The following is a 12,840-nucleotide window of genomic DNA, read 5'->3' as shown; positions in this document are numbered from 1 at the left end:
CTAGTCTTTGTTTTAGGCTTGATCGATGTCCAGTAATCACTAAAAAAGTTGTTCTTACCTAGTCTTTGTTTTTTTAGTTGAATGTATATATATATAGGTGCAGGTTACACATGAAACCATTTTCAGACTAAGAAATATAGGATACACAACGTGCACTCGATTCACACATATACAAGGACAAGTACACCAACTTACACAAACATTAATAACCAAGAGTACAAATAATTCACACAGATATCATGTGAAACAGGAAGGATATTTAGGATTGTTTTTTCAAGCGGTTGGATATGAAGCCTGCATTGCAATCCCGCAAAGCCCTTCTTCAGCGTCGACATCCCTCTCCATCCTGATATATCCCTTTTCTCCCCACGACGCCCCCCATGAGTTCTTCACCAACCAATACTTTGTCCCGTTGCTTGCCTTCCCATATCCAACTGCAGTAACGCCATGATCCAATTCAGTACCGCATTCCCCTGTGAACACCCCGCTCGAGTACAGTTGAAAGTCTGAACCTCCCGCATCAATCGCAACTGACACTGGCTGGTTAGCAACCGCTTTGAGCAGGGATGACTCGTCGTTGGCAGGCACGTCCTCGTAGCCTGTGATGGTCGCAGCACTGGCTGAAGCCTTTTTGGAACTGCAGGTGCCATCAGTGGCCGTGTATGGATACTTGGCTTCGGTTGTCAGGCCTTTGTTCTTCATCATGAACTTGAAGGCGTTGTCCATTAAACCTCCATTGCATCCTTGGTCCTCCCCGCTGGTGTCGCAGTCCACGAGCTCTTGTTCTGAGAGGGAGATGAGTTTGCCTGTAGTCAGCTTGTGGATTCCTTCTGTTGATGCTACTGCAGAGAATGCCCAACAGCATCCTGCATTCACATATACATGCAAAGTGAGAAACATTATTTAATCATAGGGTTTAATTGTGCACAGACCGATCGCAGTATATATTTTTTAGCCTATTAATTATTCCTCTAGCTTTAATTTTGCGGATAGACCTTCTAGCTTTTTTTTAAATTTTTAAACTCTTTTACCACCTTGTCAAAAAAACAGTTTTCTTTTTCTCTGAGTCTAAAAGAGTCAAAAACGAGCCTGTAAGAGGTCTATCTGCAAAAATAAAACTAAAAAAGTAAGAAGTTCAAAGAGGCAATGCGACCTCTCACCTGCAAAAATAAAACTAAAGGAGTAGGAAGCTCAAAACAGCGATACTGCGGGTGTCAGTTAACGGTAAATAATGTGGACTATTAAGAAATGTGTACGATTTTGCTCACCGCATTGTCCTTGATTCTTGATAGGAGTTACAGCACCCTTGGTCCTCCAATCCATGCTTGCAGGAGCTGCAGTAAAATTCTCATACTTGAAGTTGCTTCTGACTGCCGCCTTTAATACATTTGGCTTCGAAGGCCTGAACCCGTTATAAGAGGCCCTGAACTCCTCGTTCGTCAGATCAGCAAACTGGTTAGCTCCGAGCTTGTACTTATGCGCTCCTGCAGAGTTAAACGCTTCAATGTACTCGACATTGGCCTTGAATATTTTAAACCGGTGCAACTTCTCTGCTGCGTCTTTGTAGACTCGCCCGTGCTGAGCCATCCATTTCTCGTGCCTCTCCTTCATCGACGTCTCACTCAGGTCACGGGACGCCGTGGAGAGTGAAACCCAAATGCTGAATATCACCAAAGAGAACAATAGGCATCTGTGTGAAGCCAAAGAAGCCATGGTTAGTTAATGAGCAAACTGTGAGATGATTGGAAACGCAAAGATGGAATTGGTTTATATAGAGATTTTTACTTGTGACTATTGCATCTCTAAGTCCTTAATCATTGAGAAAGTGCCGTGAAGTTGTTGCAGATTCCTTTGGAATGTTGTGAGTATTCTTAAATTTGGTGCAACGGAGGAAGGATCACGTTTCGTGCGTATAAGCGCATTCAGAGTCTGAAAGCTGATATTTACATTTGTTTAATATGTTGAGGGCCTCATTTTGTGGGTAATTTATGTCAATAGCTAAGTAATTTTGTCAATTTGTGAAACTAGACAATTGCCAAAAAACTACAGGCCTAATAGTTTAAGCTTGTTTCCAACATTCCCTGTTGGCTGCTCCCTTTAGAATTCACACAATAAAGGACTAACATATTTTGTATTGAGCGGCACAATACATCACTCTTAACCATCTTCATTTTGTATCCATTTCCAATTCGATTAAGTGTAACTAACTGTTGAAGACATACACAAACATGCACAGACCATCGATCGGATCAATTTCATTAGTAAACCGATTCGACCGCCAAAAAACAGGTACAAGAATTCATTCTGGTCGGTCGACTGATAGGGATGTATTGGTCAAGCGATAGGGATGTATTGGTCGACCGATAACGTGCACTGCAGGAATTGGGGAAATTCACTTTGATCAGTCGACCGATGAACCAATAGTGGGCTGAATGAGTAAAACCGTTTCCTAGTCTGTTTTGGATTGAGTGTTTATATAAATAGAAGGAACGTTTTTATTAGGGTTAATCACAGAAAAGAGAGTTGTTTAAGCACTTTGAGAGGGAGATTATTTGTAGGTTAGTGAGATCTTGTTGGTGAGGGTTAATTTTGATTGTTTGAGAGTTGTAAGTCATTGTATTTCCCCTCCATATAGTGAAATCTCCCAAACCTCTCTCCGTGGACGTAGGCATCTTGCCGAACCACGTAATTCTCTGTGTTTGTGATTGATTTTGGCTATTTCTATTGTGGATTGTTGTCGTTGTGTTCTTTGTGCATTGCTTACCGACTTGTTGTGGATTGAGTCCGCTTCCGCCGTGCGCAACAAGTGGTATTAGAGCTCTAGGGTTTTAGATCTAGGGTTTGTTTTGGGTGGAGGAAAATCCGGTGTTGGAAGCTTGGATTTTGGAGATCTAGGTTTCGGTGGAGGTAGTGTTGCAGAGTTGCCATTGGAGATCTCGCCTTCCTTGTGTGTTGGGAGATTGTTTTAGAATCTTATCTGGGGTTCAATTTGGGTGATTTCTAAATTCTATCAATGTCGAATTTTTCTTCTACAGTTTGGAGTTAGTAAGTAATGGCGGAAGAAAGTGGTGATAGTAGCAAGGCTACATTGAGTACAACTCAGGTTGCACTTCAGAATATGAAGATTAGTGTTGTAAAGTATGATGGTAAAATCAATTTTGGGTTGTGGATGAGTGATGTGTAGGTGTTTGCGTTGAAAGTTGGTTTATTTGTCGAATCCATTACACGTTTATCGATTACAATAAATTTAAAAGAGTTAAACTTTTTATAATACTACTCGCTTATACAAATAAAATAAGAATTATAACTCTCTTCAAACATACACAGAGGATGTTTATCAGTCGCTGCTTGCGTGGGATCTTTGCCTGTGCCGGTGACATGTTAGTCTGTGGACCGTCACAGATTAGATCCGGTTGACAGAACGAAATTTTAATGCTCTTGCTTCACAAAGGAAACAATCGCAGAAGTGATAATCTCAACCAAGTGAGATTACGATTCTTCTCGAGATCAAAACAAAGTCTGATCTCGAGGATTGATGAAACGGGCTTTAGATCTCTCAAAATCCACTCTTTATGCATATGAATTCGCTAAGATCTTGCTAGCCTCTCTTAAATTCGTCAGAACCTCACCCTACCTCCTCTGAAATTTGTGGTTCCCTTCAGATCTGCCTTTATGAGGGTGATAAAGGTGTATTTATAGACTCTAAATACCGTGTTTATGGATAGGATCGAAGAACAACCGTTATTATCCGTTTAGGTGGGTTTTCGGTTGTGTAACAGCTTCAACACATTTAAAGATAACCCTACATGTTTATGGATGACCCTAAGGAGTTCTAGAATCCAATCTTATTAGAAAACACATCGAGAGCTAACCTGTGCATGAGTCACTTTGAAATTGTAGGCGTCTAAAAATACCTATGGGTGCCCGCACACAGCTCAAGACAAAGAGAAGGTGATGAACGGTGAGCGCAGGACGGAACGAACCGACCCGCGCAAGCGCAGGTCGGATCAGTCCGACCCGCACAAGCGCGGGTCGGTTCAATCCGACCCGCAATTGTGCGGGTCGGGTCAATCCGACCCGCAATTGTGCAGGTCGGATTGGTCCGACCCGCACAAGTGCGGGTCGGATTGGTTCAACCCGCGATTGTGCGGGTCGGACTAATCCGACCTGCGCAAGCGCAGGTCGGACTGATCCGACCCGCGCCGCGCAGTCCGGAACCTGAAACATGTTTTGACGGGTTTTAAGTTGTTTTCACATGATTTATCTGTTCCAGGGGTTCCCAACTGACTTGATATCATCCCCAAACGTGGTTAGGCTGTTGTCAACTGAAGATAAGGCCAAATCACTTGTTCTCATCCAAATAACCGCTTCCGAAGCCCTATAAATACAAGGATAGGGCCTCCTTTCAGCGGGGGCGATTGATTATCAAGACGAGGAGGTACTGCCGGATTGTGGAGTCAAAGGAGCACGAATTTCAGCGAGGGTTGACAGATCTTGGCGAGTTCTTCGGCATAAAGAAGGAGAGTTCGAGAGATCCAACACCCATTCCCGTCAGTCCCTTGAGATTAGGCTTGGTCTTAATCTCGAGAAGAGCCCTGATTTCGCTTGGTCGATCTCAGCGCTTCAAATCAAATACTTCCTCGGTGAAGACGAAGCTCTGCCGAATTTTTCATCAACCGGATCCAGATCAAAGGCGGTCCACGGATAAACCCCGGCATAGGCAAAGATCCCACGCAAGCAGAAGACTGATAAACGATCTCTGCGTTTATTTTGACGAGAGTTGTAACTTTTTGTTTTCATTGTATAAAAGTCTTATAAAAAGACAATCTTTTTTTATTTCATTGTAACGATTGAAGTTGTAATGAATACCACAATGAATATAACAATTTTCGACGCAAACAAGCTGGCGACCACAGTGGGAGGCAACAGCTTCACTTCCGGAGCTGTCGTGTCGCAACCTCGGATCTGCATCCCGGTTGAAGAAGTGGTCGAATACGAGTTCGACCAACTGAAGTTCGAGGAAAATCTGTCGTCCTCCTCCTCCAGATCCTCCGCCTCTCGCAAGTGAAGGAAGATCAACACCCCCGTTGTTACGGTAGCTGAACCTTACAACGCCCTTCCGGCCTCCAATGAGTCCGGATCTGCAGATCGTCACCCCTCCTCAATCAAGGAGTTGAGTACAGAAGGCGCGCCTATTTTATCGAAGAGAACTCGTCAAAGGCAGCGCCAACGCTGTGCGCGCCAACTCGCTAGAGCATTGGAGTCAATTGACGGGATCCGTTACGAGGCGGATCTGAAAATTAGGCGACGCCAAGCACCCCAACAGCGGACAGATGTCCTCCCCTCCAAACTAATAGCAAGTGAATGGATCCAAATCAAAAAGATTCGTTCAACTCTGGAGGAGTGAATTCAAAAGCGCTGCGCGCTTGCGCGCACGCGAATTCTTGTGCAAAAAGCACAAAAGATGTAGAAGAAGGACATTGTAGGCATCGAAAATTGCCTATAGGTCTCCACGAACGGTTCAGTGTTAAAGAGCAATGATGAACGTCACTATCTGAGCCACAGGAGTCCAATTGACGTCGACGAATGATTGAAGTGAATCGACGAGCTATGTGAGCTGATAGGATTTCGGAACAACCAAGACCCGGACCAATCGGGAACCCGGCGGTGTTCACAAAAAGGACAACGCCCTTCGTGTCTCGACCACTCTACAGATAATCCAACCACCAGAACGGATCGAACTCTTCGTCAAGCATCCAGCGCACCCGGAATCACTCAAATCCGAGTTCGGACGAAGAATCTACAGGGAAACCAACGAAATACACCTAAACGGAGTCCCGGCATGTCGAAATACCCCGGGGGTGTCTAGGAAAAGCCTAGACACCCTAGGGTGTCTCGGCCATGGCCGAGACACCAAGGGGTGTCCTCACTCCCTACCTACCCCCCTCACTCCTCTTGGCCTATAAATAGACCCCTTGGGTCCTCATTCAAAGGGCTGGAAATCTTTTGTCTTGGAGCAAGGCTAGAGATTTTGAAGAGCCTTGGCGAAGCCCTGCTGCAGTGAAGAGTGCCCGTGTGCTTCAACAAGGAGAGGAGAGTTCTTCATCAGAGCCTTCATCACCCGTTCTCATCCGATCCTTAGTATTAGCCTTTAGCGTTAATACTAAGAAGAGCTAATACCTCGCTTTAGCCGAGGTATACCCTTTCTATTTTCCTTAGTGTTGCCCCTTAGCGGTGATACTAAGTAGAGCGAATATCTCGATTATCCGAGATAGGAGCTGTAAACTTCTAGATCTCACACAGATCAACGAAGTTCAGAGTTTCTAAAATCCCCCGCGGATAGACGAAACTCTGCCCGATTTTCTCGGACCAGATCTGAGTGCCCCGGTGGTCCACGGATATCAACATCCCCGTCACAGGCAAAAGACCCACGCAAGCAAGAGATGACAAACAGATCTTGCGTTTGTTTGAAAAGAGTTGTATCTATTTTGTTTTCATTGTGTACCGGTCTTATAAAAAGGCTATCTTTTTATTTCATTGTAACGATTGAAGTTGTAATGAATGCAGCAATGAATACAGCAACTTTTTCCGCAAACAAGCTGGCGACCACAGTGGGAGCCAACGGCATCGCAACCGACGCCGTCGTGACGCAACCAGCACTCAAGATCGGGGTGAATGAAGAACACGAGCTCGATCAACAACGGTTCAAAGAAGGCCTCTCTTCCTCCTCCTCCAGATCCGCCTCTCCAAACGGGTACAGAAAGGTAACCTCTTTCATAAATGATTGCAGGTCCTTCGGTTCAAAAATCCAAGACCCCGTTGCCGCCTCTGCACTTGCACCACGTGACGTCCCCGTGTCGTCCAACGTGGTCGAGATCGCAGATCCGGACTCCTCTTCCGCCGAGGAGATGGCTTCTGAAGACGCTCCGGCATTATCAAAGAGAGCACGACAAAGACAGCGTCAACGTCTTGCTCGACAGCTGGCCGAGGCTTTGGAGCCGATGGATGGGATCCGCTATAACGTAGATCTAAAATCCAGGCAACGCCAGGAGCAACCACGGCAAACAACCAGCCCCTCCTCCGAAGCAGAAACAAACAAATGGGTTCATGTCAAAAGAACCCGTTCTACTCTCGAGGAGCGAATCCAGAAGCGCCGCGCCTTGCGTGCGCATGCCCGAGCCCTGGTCCAAAAAGTATGAGAAATGCTAAAGGGAGAGGCCGTTAAGAGATCGCCGAGATCCGAACGAGTTTGGATGCCGAAGACCAAATCAACGCCTAAGGTAAAAGCAGGTAATATTGCTCTCCAACCTTCATCAATTTCAGATCCCAAACCTCCGGTAAACGTGGATTTCCCCGAGCTCAAGAATCCTCCGAAGGATCGTATCGGTGCTCTACCCGAGAATCGAGGAAAAGCACTTGTCAAAGGGAGCTGGAGATCGCTGAAGGAGTTTCAAGCCAACACCCAGACCGGGAGTCGTACACGACCTCTTAACAAATTGATTGCTGCGACGACCCACTTGGCGGTGCATGCAGAAAATCAGGAGCCCGTTAAAGTTTCACCCTCACGGAGGTGTGAGTCCAAACGTGTGACTCCTGTAAAGGCCAACAAGGCAATGTCTACTCAGAAGAAGACGCGTCGGACAGACGAATGCGTTATACCTGAGAACCCATGTGAGCAGCCGATAGGTTACTCCGACGGCAACGTCAGTGAGTTGTACTATCAGGCTGGGGGTGCGAATGAATCTCGAAAGAGAAACACCCGGGAAGTGGGTTCTCACTGTCCGTGTACCAAATTCATCAGGGCAGTATTATCAACCTGTAGCTGCCCCAAGACCGTTCCACAGAAGGTCTCGATATTCGAGGGAATCTCCGATGGAACGACAGAGCCCAAATCAGGGAATATCCACCAAAGAGGATCAAGTACTCGGGATGATGAGTTCCCAGAAGTTACCATCAACACGGTCAACAAGGGAAAATCTCCGATTGTTCCAAATGGTTCTGACTGTAATTTCTCTCCAAGAAGCGGCGATACAACGTCTAGCATAGGGCAAGCTCGAGAGGTGCTCATGGTCAATACAGATCAGATAGCCAAAATCATTGAAGAGGCCCTGACTAAACAGAAGGAAATCTTCAAGTTTGAAATGGAAATGGCTATGCAAGAAATGAGACAAATGCACGATCAACGGATCCGAGCTTTGTCGAACCAGCTAGTTGAGTCCGACCGTCGCACCCAGAACGCTGCAGTCAACAGCGAGCCGGAGGTGGTCGAAATCGTCATGGCCAACGCACCACCCAAGAATACTGGGGGTGGCCCCACTAAAATTAACAGCGCTGGGGGTGGACCCACCAGTGATGATAGCGCTGGGGGTGGACCCACCAGTAGTGACAACACTGGGGGTGGCCGTATGATTCCTCTCGAAACTTATCCAAAACAGGATATGGGTGAGGCCGAAAAGATAAAGGAGCTCGAAAGAAAAATCGAAGCCCTGATGTCTGTTCGGGAGGTGAAGAGGACCGGCATTCCGTGTCCTTACCCGAGAGAGTGGGATTCGATCCCGTATCCGGCGAAGTTCAACCTGATCAACTTCACGCCGTTCAACGGAAAGGGCTCGCCCACTCAACATCTGATCTACTTCAAGTCCCACTTGGGGGTGATCTCTGGCAACGGACCCTTGATGGTTCGGTCATTCGTTGGCACCCTTCGCGGGCCTGCCTTCGATTGGTACCGCCGTCTCAAGCCCGGAAGCATCAACAGCTGGGAGGACTTGGAAGGCATGTTTCTCGCCCATTTCTTCGATGATGACACCGAGGTGTCGATCAGGACACTCTTCGACGAGAAACAAAAAGGCGGAGAGTCGGTGGATACCTTCATCAAACGCTTCCGCAATCAGGCAATGAACTGCAGGGATCCCGTCACGGAGGAATTCCTCTTGCAGACTTGTCAGAACAACTTGTCCATTAACATCTTGGACGTGATGGGAATAGAGCCGCTCAATACCTGGAAAGAGTTGAAGGCTCGAGGAGAACAGGCTGAACACTTCATCAGAAAGCGGAAGGTCGAGAGAAACCAACCGATGGTTAATCCTCTGGATTCGAATCTCGTACCTCATGATGAAGGGGACGTACCTGCAACGGTTATTGACGATAATCAAACGTCACAACAACAGTCCTGGGAACAACAGGAGAATTCGGACGAGGAGCTCCAAAACGAGTACTCGTTCAAAGACGAAGACGTTCCAGCTATCTTCGAGACCCTTCTCGAAAACAACAAAATCAAACTCCCGCCCATGATCCAACGTACTGTGAGTACCACAGGAGGATCCTCCATCCCACCAAGGATTGCTTTGCTCTCAAGAATAGCATCCAGACCTTGGTTGAAGCCGGTGTTATAACGCTAGGGTAAGCCAATTGAAAACGGCATCACTCCGACGAGTATACGAGTATAAACTGCTTCTTAACACTCCGACGAGTATAAGAGTATAAACTGCTTCTCACACTCCGACGAGCATAAGAGTATAAACTGCTTCTCACACTCCGACGAGTATACGAGTATAAACTGCTTCTCAACACTCCGACGAGTATACGAGTATAAACTGCTTCTTAACACTCCGACGAGTATAAGAGTATAAACTGCTTCTCACACTCCGATGAGTATAAGAGTATAAACTGCTTCTCACACTCCGACGAGTATACGAGTATAAACTGCTTCTCAACACTCCAAAGAGTATACGAGTATAAATTGTTTCTCAATCCTCCGACCGGTATAAGAGGATAAACTGCTCCCTGATACTCCAATAGGTATACGAGTCTAAACTATTTCCTACCATTGACGGGAAGTTCCTGGAGGATATTACGCTAATATTCTTAAGGATAACCCGGTCGGATAACAAAGTCAAACCCAGTTCCAAGAGAGAAGCTGGGGGTGGATAATCCAATGTATCGGGAAGTTCCCGGAAGAATACCACATGGGTATTCTTAGGGATAACCCAATCATTGTGGAATTGGTGAATAAGAAATTCACGCTCGAACCCTGAAGGTCAGAATGTCTCTTCTTATTCTCTAACTCTTATGAGTTATTTTTGTGAGATGAGATCCAATCCTCTGATAGGTTAATCTTTCTTCACCAAACCATCCGCTGATCAAATTAAACGGCAGTGGATCCACCAACATTTCCATTTGCCCGTCATTGGCATTTCCCAGACTTAACATGCTAGGTCCTAAACGCCTAGCATTAAAGTCTCCCTTTGAGTGATAAGACGAGTTGGCATTTTCGTTGCTACCCGTATTCCACTCTTTTCGCTTTCTGGTCAAACCTATAAAAGTTAAGGCCACAGCCAAAATCCCCTCTCGATTCCTCCAATGAACGAGAGGTCCACTTTCAAATCGAGTGATCAAACCTTCCGACAGCTAAGGTCATCTCAAACTCCAGTTTGGTCAAACCTTCCTACAGTTAGGGCCAAAGCCAAAATCCTCTCTCGATTCCTTCCATGAACGAGAGGTCCACTTGGAACAGTCAAACCTATAAAAGTTAGGATTGTTTCCGATCTCGCTTAGTCAAGCCTACAGATAGTCAAGACTAAGGTCGAGTCATTCCTTTTCGATAAACGAAAATCCACCTTTGTCCCCTTTTTCCACCAAACCTATAAAAGTTAGGGTTGAAATTGGGTCTTCTCCTCAATGAATGAGGGGTTCTTTGGGTTCGGATGACCAATCCTATAAAAGGAAGTGTCATTCGAACCTTTCCGATTCTCGGAGTGGAGATCCCACTCTTAGTTTCATCCTGCAGGATTCTGGGGGTGGAGATCCCACCTCGAGTTTCCTTTCCGCCTGAAGATAGAATATAAAATTCTTCCTCTTCAGCACCGGGAGATAGAATATAAAATTCTTCCTCTCCTCGGACCTTTCCGATGCTCGGAGTGGAGAACCCACTCCAGTTCATCATTTCCGGATTCTGGGGGTGGGGGATCCCACCTCAAGTTCCCTTTCCGGCCGAAGATAGAATATAAAATTCTTCCTCTTCAGCACCGGGAGATAGAATATAAAATTCTTCCTCTCCCGATCCTCAATCTGTCTTTGCTTTTAGAAAAGACACGATTGTCAAATCCGGACACTCGATGCACGGGGAATTTTATCCCGAAGCCTAAGTATGGATAAGTCAACGCCTAACACGCGTTGCCGGGTAGTCTATTCCCGTAAGAAAGACGAAGCCTATGTATTCGTTGCCGGGTAGTCTATTCCCGTAAGAAAGACGAAGCCTATGTATTCAAAATCATAGCACAAAGCCTCGGAGAGTTTACTCTCTTAGCACAACGTTACATGCGGAACGGGTTGAGACAATCCGCATGCTAGCCCGACTCAAACGGTAGTCGGTAAAGGCTAATCAAATCCGTTGAAGGCTGGGGATTAGCCAAAAATCCTAAAGTCAACGCCTAACACACGTTGCCGGGTAGTCTATTCCCGTGAGAAAGACGAAGTCTACGTATTCAATATCGTAGCACTAAGAGCGTTAACTCTCTTAGCACAACGTCACATGCGGAACGGACTTAAACAATCCGCATGCTAGCCCGACTCAAACGGTAGTCGGTAAAGGCTTGTCAAATCCGTTAATGGCTGAGGATTTGCCAAAAATTCTGTAAAATGCGAGTCATTGACGCATCAACTCCACTGGTTGGTCTCGTGACTCGAGCACCCAACAAATTCAGGATAAAATCCTCACATGCAGATGAATCAGCTTTAACAGTTGGTCCTGCAGCCCCAACATTTGAGACCACTATGCTCCAATACCTTAAGAGCTTAAACTGTGTATACTCCAGCAAACGTACGAGTATAAACTGTGTTAATGGCGATCCGTAAACCCTAGGGTCAACGCCGGTCAACGCGTAACCCTAGATCAACGCCAAGCAACGCGTTGCAACCAAAGTCAACGTTCGACGATTCAAACCATAAGGGTTAACGCCGGTCAACGCGTAACCCCAGGTCAACACCAAGCAACGCGTTGCTTGGTCTCGTGACTCGAGCACCCAACAAATTCAGGATAAAATCCTCACATGCAGATGAATCAGCTTTAACAGTTGGTCCTGCAGCCCCAACATTCGGGACCGCGATGCTCCAATACCTTAAGAACTTAAACTGTGTATACTCCAGCAAACGTACGAGTATAAACTGTGTTAATGGCGACGCATAAACCCTAGGGTCAGCGCCGGTCAACGCGTAACCCTAGGTCAACGCCGGTCAACGCGTTGCGACAAAAAGCCAACACACGGGGATCCGAAACCCTAAGCCAGCACAATGTGGCGGAGGTAGTTCAAAGTCAACTCAATGACACGAGCCAAACTCAATTCATCAGCTGCAGACTCGAGACTCCGACGACGGCCAAGTGATAAACGCAGCGCCGGAAGAACTTCGGCTATTAGAGTTCTCCACAACCGGTTCAGTGTTAACGAGCGACGATGGACGTCACCACCCAATCCACATGAGCCTAATCGACGTCGACGAACGACTGAAGTGAATCGACGAGTTACATGAGCGGATAGGACTTCGGAATCACGAAGACCCGGACCAATCGGGAAGCCCGGCACTGTTCACAAAATAGGACAACGCCCTTCATGCCTCGACCACTCTACAGATAATCCAATCACCAGAGCGGATCGAATTCTTCGTCACGCATCCAACGCACCCGGAATCACTCAAATCCGAATCCGGACGAAGAATATACAGGGAAACCAACAAAACACCTCAAATGGAGTCTCGGCAAGCTCGAAACACCCGAGGGGTGTCTTGGCAAAACCAAGACACCCCAGGGGTGTCTCGGCCTTGGCCGAGACACCCTAGGGTGTCTCG

General features: G+C 46.6%; 1 protein-coding gene across 1 annotated transcript; it reads right to left on the bottom strand.

The window, feature by feature from the left end:
- Positions 1-273: 273 nt before the first annotated feature.
- Positions 274-1,713, bottom strand: LOC109827678 (senescence-specific cysteine protease SAG39-like). Its single transcript, XM_020394687.1, has 2 exons — positions 1,269-1,713; positions 274-866 (listed from the first exon to the last, which is right to left on the bottom strand). Exons 1-2 carry the CDS (start codon positions 1,711-1,713, stop codon positions 274-276), a joined length of 1,038 nt encoding a protein of 345 aa, XP_020250276.1.
- Positions 1,714-12,840: the final 11,127 nt, after the last annotated feature.

This window comes from Asparagus officinalis, unplaced genomic scaffold, assembly GCF_001876935.1.
Source record: "Asparagus officinalis unplaced genomic scaffold, Aspof.V1 AsparagusV1_Un351, whole genome shotgun sequence".
NCBI classification, from domain to species: domain Eukaryota; kingdom Viridiplantae; phylum Streptophyta; class Magnoliopsida; order Asparagales; family Asparagaceae; genus Asparagus; species Asparagus officinalis.
Note: the sequence above shows the minus strand (reverse complement) of the source record. Positions and strands in the feature narration are given on the sequence as shown.